This window comes from Ranitomeya variabilis, chromosome 1, assembly GCF_051348905.1.
Source record: "Ranitomeya variabilis isolate aRanVar5 chromosome 1, aRanVar5.hap1, whole genome shotgun sequence".
Classification (NCBI taxonomy): domain Eukaryota; kingdom Metazoa; phylum Chordata; class Amphibia; order Anura; family Dendrobatidae; genus Ranitomeya; species Ranitomeya variabilis.
In genome coordinates this window covers 455,314,668-455,333,217 of record NC_135232.1, presented here as the reverse complement: position 1 = coordinate 455,333,217, position 18,550 = coordinate 455,314,668, and the positions used below count along the sequence as shown (strand labels likewise).

General features: G+C 45.4%; 1 protein-coding gene across 1 annotated transcript in view; it reads left to right on the top strand.

Moving 5' to 3' along the window:
- RIGI (RNA sensor RIG-I) overlaps nt 1-18,550 on the top strand; it is a 148,504-nt gene that overhangs the window by 116,418 nt on the left and 13,536 nt on the right. Inside the window, exon 18 of the mRNA XM_077250090.1 lies at nt 8,323-8,474. Coding sequence (XP_077106205.1) covers nt 8,323-8,474 — 152 coding nt within the window. The remainder of the gene's footprint in view (nt 1-8,322; nt 8,475-18,550) is intronic.

Sequence of the window (18,550 nt, the reverse complement as noted above, 5' to 3'; positions counted from 1 at the left end):
AATATTCATTGAGAGGTGTAGTTTGTAAAATGGGGTCACTTACTGGGGTGTTCTGCTGTTCTGGCACCTTTAGGGGTTATTCCAGTGGGTCATGGCACGTGCTAACCATAACATCAAAATGTGAACTCTAATATGGCGCTCCTTCCTTTCTGAGTTTTGCACTGTGCCTGAAAAGTAATTCCCAATTACATATAGGGTATTGGCACACCCGGGAGAAATTGCACAAAAAACTGTGAGGTCCATTTTTTCTTATGAGCCCTTATAAAAAATTGGGGCTACAGCAACATTTTAGTGGTAAAATGTATTAATTCTTTCTTCACTGCCAATAGTTAGCATTTTGTGGGGCACATGTAGTGTCAAGATGTTCACTGCACCACTACATGAATTCATTGGGGAGTGTAGTTTGTAAAATGGGGTCAACTATGGGGAGTTCCGCTGTTCTGGCACCTCAGGGACTCTGCCATGATGATAAGGCACACTCAAACTATTCCAGCAAAATCTGAACTTCAATATGGTGCTCCTTCCCTTCTAAGCTTTGCACTGTGCTTCACAAGTAGTTTCAAACCACATATGGGTTACTGACATACTCAAGAGTAATTGCGTAACAAATTGTATGGTTTATTTTCTCCTATTCTATGGACAATTTAAAACTTGGGGCCAACGTAACATTTTAGTGGAAAAAAATGGTACATTTCCATTGACTCAGCCCAATGTTATACAATTATGTGATTCCCCTGGGGGTTACAAGTGCTCACTACACCCCTAGATGAATTCCTCAAGAGGTGTAGTTTCCACATTGGGGTCACTTGTGGGGGTTTCTGCTATTTTGGCATGTCAGGGGCTCTTCAAATGTGACATGGCATCTGTAATCTATTCCAGCTAAAATTGCGCTCCAGAATTTAATTGGCGTCCTTTTCCTTGTGAGCCCTACTGTGCACCCAAAGAGTAGTTTTCTACTACATATGAGGTGTTGGTGTACTCGGGAGAAATTGCACGACAAATTGTATCGTCCATTTTCTCCTATACTATTAAAACTTTGGCGCAAAAATTTATTAGAAAGAAAAAACATTGTATTTCAGCTCACCCGCATAACAGGATTTTTTTATAGTCCAGATGTAATCCGACTCCTTGCTGAAGTCTAAGAGCGCTTTCAACGCTCGAAACGCGTCCAGCGATCTGATGGTTGTCTCCATCTTTATTTGGTGATCTACATTTTTTGTAAGCATCTTTCCAATTTTTAAAGATGTTTGTATAAAATTTCTGTTAATTTTACTCCTGGAGCTGGATTTTTTTTCTTTTCTCGCAAAAATTTATTGTTTCACTTCCATGGCTCATCGTTATAAAATTATGTAAAGCACCTGTGGGATCAAGGTGCTCACCACACCTCTAAATAAATTCCTTGAGGGGTGTAGTTTGCAAAATGGTGGTTTCCACTGTTTAGGTACATCAGGGACTCTCCAAACGCACTATGGTGTCACCTATCTATTCCAGCCAATTTTGCGTTCCTAAAGTCAAATGGGCTCCTTCCCTTCCGAGCCCTGCCATGCATCCAAACACTAGTTTTCCACCGCATATGGGGTATCATACTCGGGAGAAATTACACGACAAATTGTATGGTCCATTTTTTCTAGTTACCCATTTAGCCAAAATTCCGATATTTTCCCAAAATTTATCACTAACATAGTGTCACAAAAAATTATCTCAGAATCACTGGGATATGTTGAAGTGTTCCAGAGTTATTTCCACATAACGTGACACCTGTCAGAATTGTAAAATTTGGCCTGGTTAGGAAGCTGAAATCAGGCTGGAATGTGAAGTGGTTAAACACGTACGTAGAAAAAACCTGTACAGGTACCATCAATATTTTCCATCAGTGTGTCCGTCTTTATCATCAGTGTGTCATCTGTATTTTTCCTGTATGGATATCGAAAGATTTAGGGCTCACTCATATGAGCGTATAAATCAGACAAGTGCAATGCGAGAAAATACCACCTTGCACCAATGTTAGTAAATGAGTTGGTGCTCGAGCCATGCATGTGCTCTCCTATTTATGCCCACACATCTCAAAGGAAACCCGACATTTCATAGCCCAGTTAGAATAAAATAGATATATAGAATAGATATGTAGAATAAACAGAATAAAAATCTAGAATAGATACAGGTGCTTCTCCCAAAAGTAAATCAACTTTTTGATGATATTCTATTTCTGTTCTTTAATACAAAATGATAGACATTTCAAACCGAGTGATCTATTTCAAGTGTTTATTCCTGTTTATGTTGATGATTTTGGCTTACAGCCAATCAAGACCCAAAAGTCATTATCTCAGTAAATTAGAGTAATTAACAAAAAACACCTGCAAAGGCTTCCTAAGCTATTTAAAAGGTCCTTTAGTCTGTTTCAGTAGGCTCCACAATCACGGGGAAGACTGCTGACTTGACAGATGTCCAGAAGGCAGTCATTGACACACTCCACAAGGAGGGTAAGCCATAAAAGTTCTTTGCTAAAGAAGCTGGGTGTTCAGAGTGCTGTATCCAAGCATATTAATGGAAAGTTGAGTGGAAGGAAAAACTGTGGTAGAAAAAGGTGCACAAGCAACCGGGATAACCACAGCCTTGAAAAGATTGTTATGAAAAGGCCATTAAAAAATTTTGGGGAGACTCACAAGGCGTAGACTGCTGCTGGAGTCATTGCTTCAAGAGCCACCACACACAGTTGTATCCAGGACATGGACTACAAGTGTCGCATTCCTTGTGTCAAGCCACTCATGACCAATAGACAATGCCTGAAGCGTCTTACCTGGGCCAAGGAGAAAAAGGACTGTTGCTCAGTGGACCAATGTGTTGTTTTCAGATGAAAGTAAATTTTGCTTTTCGTTTGGAAATCGAGGTCCCACAGTCTGAAGGAAGAGTAGAGAGGCACACAATCCAAGCTGCTTGAGGTCTAGTGTGAAGTTTCCACAATCAGTGATGGTTTGAGGAGCCATGTTATCTGCTGGTGTAGGTCCACGGCCTTTTGTCAAGACAAGTCAGCGCAGCCGTCTACCAGGAAATTTTATAGCACTTCATGCTTCGCTCTGCCAACAAGCTTTTTGGAGATGGAAGTTTCATTTTCCAGCAGGACTTAGTCCACACTGCCAAACGTTCCAATACTTGGTTTAAAAACAACAGTATCTCTGTGCTTCATAGGCCAGCAAACTCACCTGACCTTAACCCCATAGAGAATATATGGGTTATTGTCAAGAGGAAGATGAGAGACTCCAGGCCCAACAATGCAGATGAGCTGAAGGCTGCTATCAAAGCAACCTGGGCTTCCATAACACCTCAGCAGTACCACAGGCTGATCGCCTCCATGCCACGCCGCATTGATGCTGTACCGTAATTGATGCACAAGGAGCCCGACCAAGTATTGAGTGCATTTACTGAACATACCTTTCAGTAGGCCAACATTTCGGATTTTAAAATAATTTTTCAAGCTGGTGTTATAAAGTATTCTAATTTACGGAGATAATGACTTTTGGGTTTTCATTGGCTGTAAGCCATAATCATCAACATTAACAGAAATAAACACTTGTAATAGATCACTCTATTTGTAATGACTCTATATGAGTTTCACTTTTTATATTAAAGAACGGAAATAAATTAACATTTTGATGATATTCTAATTTTGTGAGAAGCATCTGTATATAATGGTGACATGTTTCCTGGTTACAATAAGGTGGTGTTCTCTGATATGTATTCACTGAAATGCTGCATCGTAAGGAGGAGATTTATCAAAACTTATTTCATACAGCAGTCCTGTACCAAAAGCCTTAGGCCATGTTCACACAGTGCTTTTTTTACCGCGGAACCGCAGCGGTTTTGCCGCTGCGGTTCCGCAGCTTTTTTCCATGCAGGGTACAGTACAATGTACCTTATGGAAAACAGGAACCACTGTGCACATTATCCTGAATTAAAAAAAAAAAGCCGCGCTGAATAGCTGCGGGAAAAAAGAAGGAGCATGTCACTTCTTTGTCCGAAACAGCAGCGGTTCTGCACCCATAGACCTCCATTGTGAGGTCAAACCCGCAGTAAAACCCGCAGATCAAAAATATATCTGTGGGTTTTATTGCGGTTATGGGTGGAGAAACCGCTGCAGCAGGAAGTGCGGGGAAGCGGCCGGAAGTGCGTGGGCGGAAGTGCTTGGGCGGAGAGACATGGAGGCATACCGTCGCATGGGGATCGTGTCGGCCGTTTGATTGATTTGGTGTGTGTGTGTGTGTGTGTGTGTGTGTGTGTGTGTGTGTGTGTGTGTGTGTGTGTGTCCCCATGCGAAGCTAGTGCCACCATTGTGCTACCATTGTGCTAAGTCGCCGTATGGGACTACTACTCCCATCCGGTATTAGGATGGGAGAGTTGTCCCTGTGTCCGGTGACTTAGCACAGTTGTAAAGTTACACAAAACACACACAATACACATACATGACACACAGTACATACAACATATAACACAGAGTATATACTCACCAACAGCACACTGGTAGGTGAAGCCCTCGATCCCCTAGAAAAAAATCCCAAAATAAAAAATCAAATTCATACTCCTTGTCCGCAGAATCCATAAAACGAGTGTCCCACGCCGATTGGCTGCCAGGAGCGAAGCTCCTAGCAGTGTATCGCGTACTGTTCCGGAGTTCAATGGCTCCGGCGTCTCGGTTAACGGCAGTACAGCTGCGTTGAACTTTCCCATGCAGCACTGCCGTTAAGCGAGAGTGCCGGGGTCAATGACCGCCGGTAAACTCGCTCGCGCATGCGCAGTGACACACCGACAGGAACTATGGCTCCTGTCAGTGTGTTGCTGCAGCCGTGGAGAGCAGACATATCTCTGGATGTGTCTGTTCTCCATGGAAGATCTTCGTGGGACCCTCGATGGATTTCTGCGGACAGGGCCAGGGAGTATGAATTTTTTTTTTATTTTGCGTCTTTTTCAGGTCGAGGGTCTTCAGGACGGATTGAGCGTACAATAAAATATGGACAAAAAGTGGGTGTCTTTATTTCATTAAAATATTTTTTTTCTAGTGTTTGTGTTTTTTTTAAAAACCTTTCATTGGATTAATAATGGATAGGCGTCTTATTGACGCCTCTCCATTATTGACCGGGATTAATGCCACCTTACAATAGCAAAAATACGTGATATGTGGCACTTAAATACGTGGCACTTAAATACGTGATACGTGGCACTTAAATACGTGATACTTGTCACTTAAATATGTGATACGTGGCACTTAAATATGTGGCACTTAAATATGTGGCACTTAAATACGTGGCACTGAAATACGTGGCACTGAAATACGTGATACGTGGCACTTAAATACGTGGCACTTAAATACGTGATATGTGGCACTTAAATACGTGATACATGTCACTTAAATATGTGATACGTGGCACTTAAATACGTGGCACTGAAATACGTGGCACTTAGGCTATGTTCACATTTGCGTTGTGCGTGATACGTGGCACTGAAATACGTGGCACTTAAATACGTGATACGTGGCACTGAAATACGTGGCGCTGAAATACGTGGCACTGAAATACGTGGCGCTGAAATACGTGGCACTTAGGCTATGTTCACATTTGCGTTGTGCGTGAATACGTGATACGTGGCACTGAAATACGTGGCACTTAAATACGTGATACGTGCACTTAAATACGTGGCACTTAAATACGTGGCACTTAAATATGTGGCACTGAAATACGTGATACGTGGCACTTAAATACGTGGCACTTAAATACGTGGCACTGAAATACGTGGCACTGAAATACGTGGCACTTAGGCTATGTTCACATTTGCGTTGTGCGTGATACGTGATACGTGGCACTTAAATACGTGGCACTTAAATACGTGGCACTTAAATACGTGGCACTTAAATACGTGGCACTGAAATATGTGATACGTGGCACTTAAATACGTGGCACTTAAATACGTGGCACTTAAATACGTGGCACTGAAATACGTGGCACTTAAATACGTGGCACTTAGGCTATGTTCACATTTGCGTTGTGCGCCGCAGCGTCGGCGCCGCAACACACAACGCAAACAAAAACGCAGCAAAACGCATGCACAACGCTGCGTTTTGCGCCGCATGCGTCCTTTTTTTTTATTGATTTTGGACGCAGCAAAAATGCAACTTGCTGCGTCCTCTGCGCCCGGATGCGTGCGCTGCAGTGACGCATGCGTCATGTCCATGCGTCCCCATGTTAAATATAGGGGCGCATGACGCATGCGGCGACGCTGCGGCGCCCGACGCTGCGGCGCAGACCGCAAATGTGAACGTAGACTTAAATAGCTGGATAGAGCTGGATCCGCGGTCTGTGATCTGGCCTACGCTCAGCACTCTGCGGAGCGCTGTCATTCAAAACACGTCCACTCATTTTGGTGTTTAGTCCCAAAATGGAGGATGGAAGAAGAAAAGGGTTGGACAAGGAAATGACATCATTTCTTTTTTTTTTTTTCCCCCCCACTGCAGTTAAAGCTTTATTTGTGTCAAACACAGACAATCTGCAGAGAAAACTGCATAAAAAACTGCATCAAAAAACGCATCAAAAACCGCACCAAAAACGCACCAAAAAACGCACCTGCGTTTTCTGCCAAGAGCTGCGGTTTTTAGTCCTGAAAAAAAAGGAGGGAAATCAGGAACGTGTGAACATACCCTTACAGTACACAATTATTTTCTCTGCTAAAGTGCACCTACATTGGAAGGCTACTACATGAATATTTTTGGTGATAGATTGTACCACTACAAGGTCTAATTTTGGGGTGGGTGGGACCTTTAGGAGCCCCATTTTTTTCTTCTCAGCACTTTTTGGGCTAATGATGAACTTGTATCATGGAATGTTGTGGGTCTTTGCTATAATGTTAAAAGGATCATGGTTTTCGGCCTTTAAAAGAATCATTTCCTAGCCATTGTGTGGTTGCAACAAGCACACTTATTGTGCATTTACATTAGGTGATCTGTGTTCTTAAACCACCTTTACACATTTATCAACCAGTGGTCATTTAATAGCCTGTTTACACAGGCAAACTTCACTTAATATGTGCATAAAACTATCAGTAATAGATTGCTCCGTGCTCCTAGGCTGCCATTATTCTCGCCAGAGTTCTGTTTACACAGGACGATGTGCTGCCAAGAATGATGATCTTTTAAGCAAGGTATTCCACCCGATCTAGGGTTCTGGTAGTCTGTTGGGTGATCAGCAGCAATGCATCTTCCCAATAATTATGCAGTGTATATGCATCAGGGGTTGTTTATTAAGGCCTCGTTCAGACGTCTGTGTTGCACTTACATGTTGTATCCAGGTTTTTTTCATGAATAAAACACGTCCTCATTATAAACTATGGCACTGTTCACATGACCATGTTTTTTCATGAACCATTTGTCCATGCAAAACTCAGAGACTTGTCCATTTTTTGCCCTCGGTATCACTGATGAAAGTGCCAGTACAAGTCTGCGAGTCCGTGAAAAACTCGTACAGCACACGGATGCCATAGGTGTATTTAATGTATTACTACGTGCAAAAACACTGCTGGTAAAAACGTACACACGGATGAGACACTCATGATACCGGTACCATTGTTTCCCAGACATGTTTATACATGGACATGTGAATGAGGCCTAGGAGAAAAATCCAAGTGCAAGAAACAACACCTAGCCCAGGAAATTGAGCAGCTCAACAAGTCTGCTATATTGAGAAGGCCCATTTAGATTGTTCATCTGAAGAAAGGAAAAAAACTACAAATATGTTTTTTTCTTTTTTTCTCTCCGCTTCTAGAAGAAGTAATGGGTAATTTTATGTTTGGAAAATGTATATTTAATGACTATCTTGTGCTTTGTTTATTTGTTTATTTTTCATTTAATAAAGTTTCATAGAATAAGAAAACAAAAACAGGTAGCCTGTAGTATTTGTAAAAAAAAAAAAAAAAAAAAAGTGTGCATGACAAACCCAAACATGATGGAAAAAAAGTTTGAGATTTTTAGATTTATTGTTATGTGTACACACAAATAAATGTACAAAATTTCACCAGTAGATCATCAGCCTCCAAAATAAAGTTGAATTTCCAATTCCCTAGCATCACCATAAATAGCGATGAGGGCTGTCCACATAATGAGGCCTAATGTTTATGGAGTAGGTCCCGATCTGCCTTCTGATTGTAGATGGATGATGCTATAGCATGTAGACTGTCAATGGAGGGAAGTGCCCTATAATTGTATACCGTAAGTGCTTACAGTATAACGTGCCCATATTGTACATGCTAAAACGGGAATTTCTTTCTTTTCTATGTTCCATGTAGGACGAGGCAGAGCTAAGGAAAGCAAGTGCTTTCTTGTCACAAGTAAGAAAGAGCTAGCTGTTAAAGAAAAGCATAACATATTCCGCGAGACTATTATGAATGAAGCTGTGACACAGTTACAGAAACAGGACAAGGCCGAATTTCTGGCACAGGTAACCTTTACTGCAGGACGGAAGAAATGAGCATCTAATGTGGATGAGGATATTGTGGTGGAGGAAAGGGCCATTTTGTTGTTTTAGATTACATGTAGAATCTTTCATCTTTGTCTACTTTTGTACATGGAAACTAAATGGTGTAATTGTAAACTTTTGTGTAATAGTAGAGTGCAGGTACAGCAGGACAGGGAATTGGTTTTCTTTGTCAGTAGAACACCCTCACACTGTCTTGATGCAATGGCTAGCTGGCCAGGGACTTAAAGCTATGTTTACATCACATTCAGGCACATTTTGATGGCTCGAGCCGGGCTTCCGTCAGAGCCCTCGAAAACAACATGATCCACACCGAACTCCCAGCAGAGCCTTCACTATAATGAATTAGCAGTATCCACCTTTTAACACACAAAAGTCCAGTCACCCAAAAGTGTGGATATGCCTTGGAGCCAGACACTGCCCACACATAGGGCAGACAGAGCACACAGTGACTGTTTGCCCATTTGTAATGAATGGCTGCATTGGGGGTGTGTTATGACCCCAATGGCGAGGGTCTCAGAGATATCAGCAAGTCTGCGAAGTACAAAAATCCAGCTCATAGGGCAGTGGTAACTGGGTTGACCATATATCTACTCCTAACGCCAACACTAGAAGTAGCCGGGGAACATGCCTACGTTGGTCGCTAGATGTCTCGCGCCAGCCGGAGGACTAACTACCCCTAGAAGAGGAAAACAAAGACCTCTCTTGCCTCCAGAGAATAGACCCCAAAAGTTGGATACAAGCCCCCCACAAATAATAACGGTGAGGTAAGAGGAAATGACAAACACAGAGATGAACTAGGTTTAGCAAAGAGAGGCCCACTCACTAATAGCAGAATGTAGTAAGATAACTTATATGGTCAACAAAAACCCTAACACAAATCCACACTGGAGATTCAAGAACCCCCGAACCGTCTAACGGCCCGGGGGGAGAACTCCAGCCTCCCTAGAGCTTCCAGCAAGGATAGGATACAGATTATGTACAAGCTGGACAAAAATGCAAAACAAAAACAATAGCAAAAAGCAAGAAAGCAGACTTAGCTTAATCAAGCAGGAACCAGGATCAGTAGACAAGAGCACTACAGATTAGCTCTGATATCAACGTTGCCAGGCATTGAACTGAAGGTCCAGGGAGCTAATATAGCAACACCCCTGACCTAACGACCCAGGTGAGCATACAAGGGATGATAGACATACCTAGAGTAAAAACACTAGTAGCCACTAGAGGGAGCCAAAAGGTAAATTCACAACAGTACCCCCCCCCTTAGTGAGGGGTCACCGAACTCTCACCAAGACCACCAGGGCGATCAGGATGAGCGGCGTGAAAGGCGCGAACTAAATCGGCCGCATGCACATCAGAGGCGACCACCCAGGAATTATCCTCCTGACCATAGCCCTTCCACTTGACCAGGTACTGAAGCCTCCGCCTGGAGAGACGAGAATCTAAGATCTTCTCCACCATGTACTCCAACTCGCCCTCAACCAACACCGGAGCAGGAGGCTCAGCAGAAGGAACCACAGGCACAACGTACCGCCGCAACAAGGACCTATGAAATACGTTGTGAATGGCAAACGACACCGGAAGATCCAGGCGAAAGGACACAGGATTAAGGATCTCCAATATCTTGTAAGGACCAATGAATCGAGGCTTAAATTTGGGAGAGGAGACCTTCATAGGAACAAATCGAGAAGACAGCCATACCAAATCCCCAACACGAAGTCGGGGACCCACACCGCGGCGGTGATTGTCAAAACGCTGAGCCTTCTCCTGTGACAACTTCAAGTTGTCCACCACATGATTCCAGATCCGCTGCAACCTATCCACCACAGAATCCACTCCAGGACAGTCAGAAGGCTCCACATGTCCCGAGGAAAAACGAGGATGGAAACCGAAGTTGCAGAAAAATGGCGAAACCAAGGTGGCAGAACTAGCCCGATTATTAAGGGCAAATTCAGCCAACGGCAAGAAGGTCACCCAATCATCCTGATCAGAAGAGACAAAACACCTCAAATACGCCTCCAGAGTCTGATTAGTTCGCTCCGTTTGTCCGTTAGTCTGTGGATGAAAAGCGGACGAAAACGACAAATCAATGCCCATCCTACCACAAAAGGATCGCCAGAACCTGGAAACAAACTGGGATCCTCTGTCCGACACAATATTCTCAGGAATGCCGTGCAAACGAACCACGTTCTGGAAGAACACAGGAACCAGATCAGCAGAGGAAGGCAGCTTAGGCAAAGGAACCAGATGGACCATCTTGGAGAAACGATCACATATCACCCAGATGACAGACATGCCTTTAGACACCGGGAGATCCGAAATGAAATCCATAGAGATGTGTGTCCAAGGTCTCTTCGGGACAGGCAAGGGCAAGAGCAACCCGCTGGCACGAGAACAGCAAGGCTTAGCTCGAGCACAAGTACCGCAGGACTGCACAAATGACCGCACATCCCTTGACAAGGAAGGCCACCAAAAGGACCTGGCCACCAGATCTCTGGTGCCAAAAATTCCCGGGTGCCCTGCCAACACTGAGGAATGAACTTCGGAAATGACTCTGCTGGTCCATTTAGCAGGCACAAACAATCTGTCAGGTGGACAAGAGTCAGGCCTACCAGCCTGAAATCTCTGCAACACACGTCGCAGATCTGGAGAAATCGCTGACAAGATAACTCCTTCCTTAAGAATACCCTCAGGTTCAGCGACTCCAGGAGCATCAGGCACAAAGCTCCTAGACAGAGCATCGGCCTTCACATTCTTAGAACCTGGTAAATACGAGACCACAAAGTCAAAACGGGAGAAAAACAATGACCAGCGGGCCTGTCTAGGATTCAGGCGTTTAGCAGACTCCAGATACATCAAATTTTTGTGATCAGTCAAGACCACCACACGATGCTTAGCACCCTCGAGCCAATGACGCCACTCCTCAAATGCCCACTTCATGGCCAACAACTCCCGATTGCCCACATCATAATTTCGCTCTGCCGGCGAAAACTTCCTAGAGAAAAAGGCACAAGGTCTCATAGTAGAGCAACCAGGGCCTCTCTGCGACAAAACGGCCCCTGCCCCAATCTCCGAAGCATCCACCTCAACCTGAAAGGGAAGTGAGACGTCAGGCTGGCACAAAACAGGCGCCGAAGTAAACCGGCGTTTCAACTCTTGGAAGGCCTCCACGGCAGCAGGAGCCCAGTTAGCTACATCAGAGCCTTTCTTGGTCATATCCGTCAGCGGTTTAACAACGCTAGAGAAATTTGCGATAAAACGACGGTAGAAGTTAGCAAAACCCAAGAACTTCTGAAGACTCTTAACTGACGAGGGTTGAGTCCAATCATGAATAGCTCGGACCTTGACTGGATCCATCTCCACAGCAGAAGGGGAAAAAATGAACCCCAAAAAGGGAACCTTCTGTACACCAAAGAGACACTTTGAGCCTTTTACAAACAAAGAATTTTCACGCAAAATCTCAAAAACCATCCTGACCTGCTCCACATGCGAGTCCCAATCATCAGAAAAAAACAGAATATCATCCAGATAAACAATCAAAAATTTATCCAGATACTTCCGGAAAATGTCATGCATGAAGGACTGAAAAACTGAAGGTGCATTAGAGAGCCCAAATGGCATCACCAAGTACTCAAAATGACTTTCGGGCGTATTGAATGCGGTTTTCCGTTCATCGCCCTGCCTAATGCGCACAAGGTTGTACGCACCACGAAGGTCTATCTTGGTGAACCACTTGGCACCTTTAATCCGGGCAAACAAATCTGACAACAACGGCAAAGGATACTGAAATTTGACAGTGATCTTATTTAAAAGCCGATAGTCAATACAAGGCCTCAAAGATCCGTCCTTTTTGGCCACAAAAAAGAATCCCGCACCAAGAGGGGAAGAAGAAGGACGGATATGCCCCTTCTCAAGAGACTCCTTGATATATGAACGCATCGCGGTATGTTCAGGTACCGACAGATTAAACAGTCTCCCCTTAGGAAACTTACTGCCAGGGATCAAATCTATTGCACAGTCACATTCCCTATGAGGAGGCAGTGCACTGGACTTAGACTCGCTGAAGACATCCTGATAATCAGACAAATACGCCGGAACTTCCGAAGGCGTAGAAGAAGCAATAGACAAGGGCAGGGAATCTCCATGAATTCCATGGCAGCCCCAACTTGACACTGACATAGCCTTCCAGTCCAAGACTGGATTATGGGTCTGTAACCATGGCAAACCCAAAACAACCAATTCATGCATTTTATGCAGAACAAGAAAACGTATTACCTCCCGATGTTCGGGAGTCATGCACATGGTAACCTGTGTCCAAAACTGCGGTTTATTTTTTGCCAATGGCGTAGAATCAATACCCCTAAGAGGGATAGGATTTTCCAATGGCTCAAGAACAAATCCGCAGCGCTTGGCAAATGACAGATCCATAAGGCTCAGGGCCGCACCTGAGTCCACAAACGCCATGACAGGATACGATGACAGTGAGCAAATCAAAGTTAGAGATAGAATAAATTTAGGTTGCAAATTACCAATGATGACCGGACTAACAACCTTAGTAAGACGTTTAGAGCATGCTGAGATAACATGTGTAGAATCACCACAGTAGTAACACAAGCCATTCTGGCGTCTATGAATTTTCCGCTCATTTCTAGTCAGGATTCTATCACATTGCATTAATTCAGGTGCCTGTTCAGACAACACCATGAGGGAATTTGCGGTTTTGCGCTCCCGCAACCGCCGGTCGATTTGAATAGCCAGGGCCATAGAATCATTCAGACCTGTGGGAATGGGAAAACCCACCATCACATTCTTAATGGCTTCAGAAAGACCATTTCTAAAATTTGCAGCCAATGCACACTCGTTCCACTGGGTCAGCACGGACCATTTCCGAAATTTTTGGCAATACACCTCAGCCTCGTCCTGGCCCTGAGACATAGCCAGCAAGGCTTTTTCTGCCTGAATCTCAAGATTGGGTTCCTCATAAAGCAAACCGAGCGACAGAAAAAACGCATCAATATCAGCCAATGCCGGATCTCCTGGCGCCAGCGAGAAAGCCCAATCCTGAGGGTCGCCCCGTAAAAAAGAAATAACAATTTTCACTTGCTGAGCGGAGTCTCCAGAGGAACAGGGTCTCAGGGACAAAAACAATTTACAATTATTCCTGAAATTTCTAAACTTAAATCGGTCTCCGGAAAACAGTTCAGGAATCGGTATCTTAGGTTCTGACATAGGATTTCTGGTAACATAATCTTGTATGCCCTGCACACGAGCAGCAAGCTGGTCCACACTTGTAATCAAGGTCTGGACATTCATGTCTGCAGCAATCACAAGCCACTCAGAGGTAAAGGGGAAAAGAAAAAAAAATGAGAGAGAGAAAAAAAAACTCAGAACTTTCTTTCTTATAATCCCGCTTCTGCAATGCATTTAACATTTAATACTGGCCTGGCAAACTGTTATGACCCCAATGGCGAGGGTCTCAGAGATATCAGCAAGTCTGCGAAGTACAAAAATCCAGCTCATAGGGCAGTGGTAACTGGGTTGACCATATATCTACTCCTAACGCCAACACTAGAAGTAGCCGGGGAACATGCCTACGTTGGTCGCTAGATGTCTCGCGCCAGCCGGAGGACTAACTACCCCTAGAAGAGGAAAACAAAGACCTCTCTTGCCTCCAGAGAATAGACCCCAAAAGTTGGATACAAGCCCCCCACAAATAATAACGGTGAGGTAAGAGGAAATGACAAACACAGAGATGAACTAGGTTTAGCAAAGAGAGGCCCACTCACTAATAGCAGAATGTAGTAAGATAACTTATATGGTCAACAAAAACCCTAACACAAATCCACACTGGAGATTCAAGAACCCCCGAACCGTCTAACGGCCCGGGGGGAGAACTCCAGCCTCCCTAGAGCTTCCAGCAAGGATAGGATACAGATTATGTACAAGCTGGACAAAAATGCAAAACAAAAACAATAGCAAAAAGCAAGAAAGCAGACTTAGCTTAATCAAGCAGGAACCAGGATCAGTAGACAAGAGCACTACAGATTAGCTCTGATATCAACGTTGCCAGGCATTGAACTGAAGGTCCAGGGAGCTAATATAGCAACACCCCTGACCTAACGACCCAGGTGAGCATACAAGGGATGATAGACATACCTAGAGTAAAAACACTAGTAGCCACTAGAGGGAGCCAAAAGGTAAATTCACAACAGGGGTGATTATGCAGTGCAGCTTACAGACATGACCCAAAGGAATCCTCTGAGCAATGCCCCCGTTTTAAATACCGTAAAATTTAACAAATCAACCACACTTAATAAAAAAAGGACCATATTTCTGGAACTGCAAAAAGGAATTTGTCAGGAGATTTTTGCTACGTAATCTGCGAGCACTTTGATGAAGTCGAAAAGAGCTTGATTCCATTGATGTGTCACTTACTAGGCTGTGCTTTGCTGTTTCAGTTAAAACAGTGTTTTATCAGCAAGAGATTATCACTACAGGACAACCAGCCTCCTAGTCCAACCACACCCCCAGCATTGATTAGCAGCCTGCCTCCTAGTCTAACCACACCCCCAGCATTGATTAGCAGCCCGCCTCCTAGTCCAACCACTCCCCCAGCATTGATTAGCAGCCCGCCTCCTAGTCCAACCACACCCCCAGCATTGATTAGCAGCCTGCCTCCTAGTCCAACCACACCCCAGCATTGATTAGCAACCTGCCTCCTAGTCCAACCACACCCCCAGCATTGATTAGCAGCCCGCCTCCTAGTCCAACCACACCCCCAGCATTGATTAGCAGCCCGCCTCCTAGTCCAACCACACCCCCAGCATTGATTAGCAGCCCGCCTCCTAGTCTAACCACACCCCCAGCATTGATTAGCAGCCCGCCTCCTAGTCCAACCACACCCCCAGCATTGATTAGCAGCCCGCTTCCTAGTCCAACCACACCCCCAGCATTGATTAGCAGCCCACCTCCTAGTCCAACCACACCCCCAGCATTGATTAGCAGCCCACCTCCTAGTCCAACCACACCCGCAGCATTGATTAGCAGCCCGCCTCCAAGTCCAACCACACCCACAGCATTGATTAGCAGCCTACCTCCTAGTCCAACCACACCCCCAGCATTGATTAGCAGCCCGCCTCCTAGTCTAACCACACCCCCAGCATTGATTAGCAGCCCGCCTCCTAGTCCAACCACACCCCCAGCATTGATTAGCAGCCCGCTTCCTAGTCCAACCACACCCGCAGCATTGATTAGCAGCCCGCCTCCAAGTCCAACCACACCCACAGCATTGATTAGCAGCCCGCCTCCTAGTCCAACCACACCCCCAGCATTGATAAGCAGCCCGCCTCCTAGTCCAGTTAGAAGTGTAAAAAATGGTCCTCTAAGGATATGTGCACATAAAAATCTTCTGCAAATACTGATGTGTTAGCAGGAACTATGGTGCGTCTAATACTCGCGGTTTTGGTGCATTTTTTTCCCATTCACTAAAATGAGTGAAAAACACTGCAAACAGGGCCGTATTTAGAGTTTCTGCTGCCCTAGGCACTTTTAGTGCTGCCTCCCCCTTTGGTGAGTATGACACTATCGGCAGTGACTTTGGCAAGAATCGCTGATGTGAAAGTAGCCTTTTGCAGCAGATATGGCAGTTTTTCTGCATCTGCCGGGTAGCGGATCACTTATGGCAACACTGCATTCAGCCTCATTCATTCCCCATGGGATTTGTGGCACTTGCTGTGATCTGGCAAATGCGGTACCATACCTCCCAACTTTTGAAGAAGGGAAGGAGGTATAAAGTTTGCGGCGCGCGTAGTGCGCCGCGGCAAATTTTAGGCCACGCCTCTGACCACACCCATTTCACAACTAGTCACACCCATATCCACGTCCTAACCACAGCCATTTAGCACTGCTGATCACACTGTTTTATATACAATAATTATAAACAAAAAAATATGGCCACACAGTGCTCCATACTGTATAATGGCCACACATGATGCTCAATACTGTATAACGGCCACCACACATGATGCTCCATACTGTATAATGGCCACACATGATGCTCCATACTGTATAATGGCCACACATGATGCTCAATACTGTACAATGGCCACACATGATGGTCCATAGTGTATAATGGCCACACATGATTCTCCATAATGTATAATGGCCACACAGTGCTCCATACTGTATAATGGCCACATAGTGCTCCATACTGTATAGTGGCCACACATAGTGCTCCATACTGTATAATGGCCACACATGATGCTCAATACTGTATAATGGCCACCACACATGATGCTCCATACTGTATAACAGCCACACACAGTTCTCCATACTGTATAATGATCCCACATGATGCTCAATACTGTATAATGGCCACACATGATGCTCCATACTGTATAACGGCCACACATGATGCTCCATACTGCATAATGGCCATTGGCCACACATGATGCTCCATACTGTATAACGGCCACACATGATGCTCCATACTGTATAATGGCCACACACAGTTCTCCATTCCATACTGTATAATGATCCCACATGATGCTCAATACTGTATAATGACCCCCCCTCCTGTATGCATGGCTCATATCCCCCCTACTGTATGCATGGCTCATATTCCCCCTCCTGTATGCATGGCTCATATTCCCACCTGTATGCATGGCTCATATTCCCCCTCCTGTATGCATGGCTCATATTCCCCCTCCTGTATGCATGGCTCATATTCCCCCCTGTATGCATGGCTCATATTCCCCCCTCCTGTATGCATGGCTCATATTCCCCCCTCCTGTATGCATGGCTCATATTCCCCCCCCCCCCCATATGCATGGCTCATATTCCCTCCTGTATGCATGGCTCATATTCCCCCCTGTATGCATGGCTCATATTCCCCCCCCTGTATGCGTGGCTCATATTCCCCCCTCCTGTATGCATGGCTCATATTCCCCCCTGTATGCATGGCTCATATTCCCCCCCCCCCCGTATGCATGGCTCATATTCCCTCCTGTATGCATGGTTCATATTCCCTCCTGTATGCATGGCTCATATCCCCCCCCCTTCATGCATGGCTCATATTCCCCCCTGTATGCATGGCTCATATTCCCCCTCCTGTATGCATGGCTCATATTCCCCCCTCCTGTATGCATGGCTCGTATTCCCCCCCCCCGTATGCATGGCTCATATTCCCCCCTCCTGTATGCATGGCTCGTATTCCCCCCCCGTATGCATGGCTCATATTCCCTCCTGTATGCATGGTTCATATTCCCTCCTGTATGCATGGCTCATATTCCCCCCCCCCTTCATGCATGGCTCATATTCCCCCCTGTATGCATGGCTCATATTCCCCCTCCTGTATGCATGGCTCATATCCCCCCCTCCTGTATGCATGGCTCGTATTCCCCCCCCCTGTATGCATGGCTCATATTCCCCCCTCCTGTATGCATGGCTCGTATCCCCCCCCCCCGTATGCATGGCTCATATTCCCCCCTCCTGTATGCATGGCTCATATTCCCCCTCCTGTATGCATGGCTCATATTCCCCCCTCCTGTATGCATGGCTCGTATTCCCCCCCCCCCCCGTATGCATGGCTCATATTCCCTCCTGTATGCATGGCTCATATTCCCCCCTGTATGCATGGCTCATATTCCCCCTCCTGTATGCATGGCTCATATCCCCCCCTCCTGTATGCATGGCTCGTATTCCCCCCCCCCGTATGCATGGCTCATATTCCCCCCTCCTGTATGCATGGCTCGTATCCCCCCCCCCCCGTATGCATGGCTCATATTCCCTCCTGTATGCATGGTTCATATTCCCTCCTGTATGCATGGCTCATATTCCCCCCCCTTCATGCATGGCTCATATTCCCCCCTGTATGCATGGCTCATATTCCCCCCTCCTGTATGCATGGCTCATATTCCCCCTCCTGTATGCATGGCTCATATTCCCCCCTCCTGTATGCATGGCTCATATTCCCCCCTCCTGTATGCATGGCTCGTATTCCCCCCCCCCCCGTATGCATGGCTCATATTCCCTCCTGTATG